The 4,816-nt window shown below is 38.1% G+C and overlaps 1 protein-coding gene across 1 annotated transcript; it reads right to left on the bottom strand.

Moving 5' to 3' along the window:
* Positions 1–3,273: 3,273 nt before the first annotated feature.
* LOC121417597 (zinc finger CCHC domain-containing protein 3-like) lies at positions 3,274–4,475 on the bottom strand. Its single transcript, XM_041611332.1, has one exon. The coding sequence runs from the start codon at positions 4,396–4,398 to the stop codon at positions 3,274–3,276; it is 1,125 nt and encodes a 374-aa protein (XP_041467266.1). The 5' UTR covers positions 4,399–4,475.
* Positions 4,476–4,816: the final 341 nt, after the last annotated feature.

Here is a 4,816-nt window from a genome sequence, read left to right as displayed (position 1 = left end):
ACGGTAAAAACAAACCAGGTTCGCGGCCAAGTGACCACATCAGTCAAATTTAAATGTGGGAGTCCATAGACAAATAATGATTTAACTAATGCGTGATCAAAACCTAAATGACGATTTGCAAAATCGTCGACCCAGTCAAGAATTTTACTCAAAGACTTACATTCCCAGAACACATGAGATACATTTTCTAGTTTCCCACAAAAAGGGCATTTCCCATTTGTCACTCCCCATTTGAGAAGTTTCTCACCAACTCCCAACGCCCCATGGGACACTTTCCAACAAAATGATCTTAATTTATTGCATAGCAGACGATTATTACTTATTTTCCAAACAGTGTCCCATTCCCAACTTGGATACTTAACCTTACATTTTGGAACAAAATCTATCGTTAATAAAGAAATAACGTCCTTTAGTGTTTTACAATTGATAACAAAATCACGCTTACGACTGTACAAATACGATATCACTTCATACGCCTTGCAGTAAGACTGTGAAATCTTGTCGCAAGAAGGAACTAAATTGGAATGAAACTGTGGAAACATGATTCGTAACTTACACGACAAAAAATAGCGCAAAAACTTATAGTTACATGACTTCGTATCTTCACCTGATAAGTGAGGGATCAAAAAAAGAACAAACGAAGCCTTTGTCTTCAGAATGAAATCATCCAAACCAAGACCCCCTTTAATTTTTGGTAACATTAATGTTTTTCTCGAAACTAGTTCCGTCTTCCCTTCCCATAAAAATGAGAAAACGACTTTTTGCAGATCCGTACATAAACTTTCACTTAAGAAATAAACCCGAGACAGGTAATAAAACAATGAATATATACAAGAATTGACAATGGAAACCTTTCCAACTAAAGTCAGATGGCGCGATGACCACCATCGGATTTTCCTTTTCACTTTTTCATACAAGTCTTTTAAATAATCATTAATACTATTCTGCGAGCCAAAGGGAATTCCATTGATGATAACTTTATCTTCCCTCCAGTCGATATTTCCCTTTAACTTCCTGCCTAAGAAACCACCTAGCTTCAGACCTTGTGTCTTGTTTAAATTTAACGACGCTCCGGTTGCTCTTTCAAAAAGGGAAAATGATCTAAAGAAACGCTCGACGTCTGTCTCTGACGTGGCAATACATGTGGCATCATCCGCATACTGTAAAAACTTAACTGATCTACCACTTCCTCCAGGAACATGATATCCAATTATACTTTTATTTAATCTAATGAATCGCCAAAGTGGTTCAATAAATAAACATAGAGTAGAGGAGATAAAGGGCAACCTTGCCTTACTCCCCTACAAATTAGTACATCTTTACTAAATACATTATTGATAAACAGACGACTTTTGATATCCGTGTATAGGATTCGTACCCACTGAATAAGATAAGGGCCGAAGCTTAACTTTTCTTCTAAGACCCTTAGCATAAAGTCCCAATTTACCCTACCAAAAGCTTTGTGCTGATCCATGGAAATTAATGCACAGCAGTTGTTACGAAGTTTAGAACAATCTATAATATCTCTTAACAAACATAAATTAGAGTGAATAGAACGCCCAGGAACAGAACAAGTTTGGTGTTCGTCAATAATATCAGGCATTACCCGAAACATTCTTAACTGTAATATCTTTGTAATGATCTTATAGTCAACAGTCAAAAGGCTTATTGGTGGCCGGTTCGCTGGGTCCAGCGGATCGCCTTTTTTGGGTAACAAAGTGATTATAGCGGTCTTTTGAGACTCTGACATACTTCCGCTCCTATAAATTTCGTGATAGACGGCTAACAAATCTTCAGCAATAATATCAAAAAATTGTTGATAGAATTCAATTGGTATACCATCTATGCCTGGTGACTTATTTTTTGCCATGCAGGCTACGGCTTCTTTAAGCTCATTAATATCAAAGGGTTTATTCTAAGAAAGCGTCCGATTTTTCTACATCTATGACAGTATATAAACAATCGAGAAAAGTATCTTGAACTGTATGATCAATTATAACATCATTAGCATACAATGTAGAATAAAACTCATGAAATGTTGAAATAACTTGATCACCAGAAACAATTCTATCTTGATGATCCCGTATATCCTTAATTCGTCTATCATCCATTTTCTCCTTCTCCATTCTATGGAAGTATCCCCCTGGGCGTTCGCCGTCATCCAAAATCTTGCCCCTAGCCCTGATAAATGCCCCACGATTCTCTTCTCTTAATATCCCTAAAACCACCTCTTTATTTTCAGTGTTACACGCCCGTTGCAATTGCTCCAATCGACTTCGTCTTTCCTTGGCCCTTCTTACCCCGTGGCAAATTGAAAGCTCTTTTATTCTTGTCTTTATATTCTCCCACCATAAGGTAATCGATTCAAAACCGGGTTGAAGTGTCTTCCACAAATTATATTGCACCCTGAAATCGTGACAAAATAAATCATCAGAACATAACTGGACATTGAATTTCCAATAAGAATTTGTTTTATATGACATAGACGGTATATTCATAGTTATTTTAACCGTATCGTGATCTGAAAAATGGAAGGGCAATATCCTTGATTTTAGAACATCAAACTTTTGTGAGCATAAATCCGGTCCAGCCTCGAACTTTGTTACTCGAATGTTTCCACGTATGGCTGTCTACAAAATCATTAAGGCGTAACCAAGAATCACTCAAAGAAGTGGATGATAAGAAAGCTTTTAGCTCTTTACGTCCGACAAAAATTGAAGTATTTGCCGAGCCCTGGGACCTATCAGCTTCATACAAAATACAGTTAAAATCACCACCAATAATAATAGGAATATTGCCCCTAGTTAAGTTATACAAATTCTGGAAAAGAGAAACTCTATCTCTTGGATCGTTTGGGGAGTAAATATTACAAACTCGAAATGAAAAGTTATTGGTAGAACAAAGGACTGATACAAACCGCCCTTCATGATCAATACGGACTTGAGAAATGTTAACTTTGGATGCAAAATTCGATGAAAAAGCTATTGCCACTCCCGTCGAATGGGAGGACAAAGACGGAGAAAAGACAATCGGTCCTTTCCATAAAGACTTGAACGATGAAAAGTCAGAACTTGACAAATATGTTTCCTGCAGAAGTATAATATCAAGCTTAAAAATGTGTAACCAAGAAATCAAGTTTCTGAGTTTAGCATTGTCCCGTAGACCGCGGACATTTAGGGTTATCATAGATGTAGGTAATGTCTTCATTGTTATTGATTTAAGATGGAAGGGCACCGAAAAGCATAAAGGGGACACTTAAACCATAGTTATTTTCTATTTTCTTTTTGGAGAAAGCGACGTCGACTGTCTTTTAATCCCTCTACGTCCCTGGCGTCTTTTCTTGGTTTCCCGGGCGTCAAAAAGCGGACTAGGAGATATATAAACGGGGCTCCGCTTACCTTCACCGCCCGCTGTCTCTTCTGCCCATGACATCTCCGTAGTCATTTCGTCACTAGATTCACCTGAGCTGTCATCATCGAAAATGGACTTCTGACGGGTTTGATCTTCCGGATCGATTTCTTCATTGACACTGGCAGATGATTCTCTCTTACTAGATTTGGGTTCCCGGGTCCCTTCTCCAGAGGTCGATGGTTGATCGGGGTCCTCCTTTTCCTCTTCCTTCTCCTTTACTTCCTTATGAGAAACTGCTTTGTCGCCATCCTTCTCCTCTACTCCATCTCCAACTTTTTCTTCCTTCTTTTCGACTTTCTCACTATTTCTTTCCTTCACACTTGCCCATGTTGATGAAATTTTGAGCCTTGCTGCAAATGAAACTGGGCAGGCTCGAAAACCGTGCCCCTCCTCGCCACATATGGTACACTTCATTTCCTCCTTGCAGTTCTGAGCAATGTGCCCTTCTCTATCACACCTGTAACACCTGGTGACGGTGCAGTCCTTCGCCTCATGACCAGCCTTTTTACATTTTAGACAGGTTCTTGGCTGCCCCTCATACCTCACCCAGCAATCCCGCCCCTCTATCATTAAGGAAGATGGGATGTCTTTCTCCAGTTTTATTTTATACTGTCTCGTCCCGTTAAAAATGTGCGGGAACTCCCGATGGGCGAGCATTCGCCCATCCAGCACCTTTCCAAACCTGCTCAATATGTACCTCACGGTACTATCGTTCGCCTCAAAAGGAACGTGTAAGATTGTTATTATCTTTGTATCCTCGCAATAAGCTGATACAGTACATTCCTTTTCTTTCTCCATAACACTCTGGAATTCCCTCCTCAATGCAACAGTTTTAAACGTAACATCATAAAGCTTCCCACCGGGCAGGCTTTGCACCGCCGTCAAATGATCCTCAATCTTTACTCCATTTTTCTTTAAAAACACAAAAACACTTTCTTCCTTCTGGAACTCTACACGAACTGAACATTCTCTCCTTACACGCTGCATGGTTATTTGAAATGTAGCTTCAAACTGTTACAAAAACGGAAAATACATAGTACACTATAACTGAGTTCGAGACCTTACACCGGAGCGAAACGAAAACACGTCCGCTCTCCACATATTTATACATACATATATACATCCATTTATACATATATATATATATATATATATATATATATGTATAAATGGATGTATATATGTATGTATAAATATATTATAACGAAATGAAAAATTTATTTAATGTCTAGCATAGTTTCGTAACAGTGAAGTGTGTAGAATAATATTAATCTATATATATTCAGAAATCATTTGTAATCGATTATGAAGTTTAAAAAAAAGGAATTTAAGCACTAATTGCTGAGAAATAACGATGTTTACAACTGTATGAAAATGCTAGAAATTTATTTTTACACTGTTTTAC

This window comes from Lytechinus variegatus, chromosome 6 (genome assembly GCF_018143015.1).
Source record: "Lytechinus variegatus isolate NC3 chromosome 6, Lvar_3.0, whole genome shotgun sequence".
Taxonomy (NCBI): Eukaryota; Metazoa; Echinodermata; class Echinoidea; order Temnopleuroida; family Toxopneustidae; genus Lytechinus; species Lytechinus variegatus.
Note: the sequence above shows the minus strand (reverse complement) of the source record. Positions and strands in the feature narration are given on the sequence as shown.

Excerpts from the sequence above, each read along its gene's own strand:
- LOC121417597 (XM_041611332.1), bottom strand. The coding sequence starts at position 4,398 with ATGCAGCGTGTAAGGAGAGAATGTTCAGTTCGTGTAGAGTTCCAGAAG.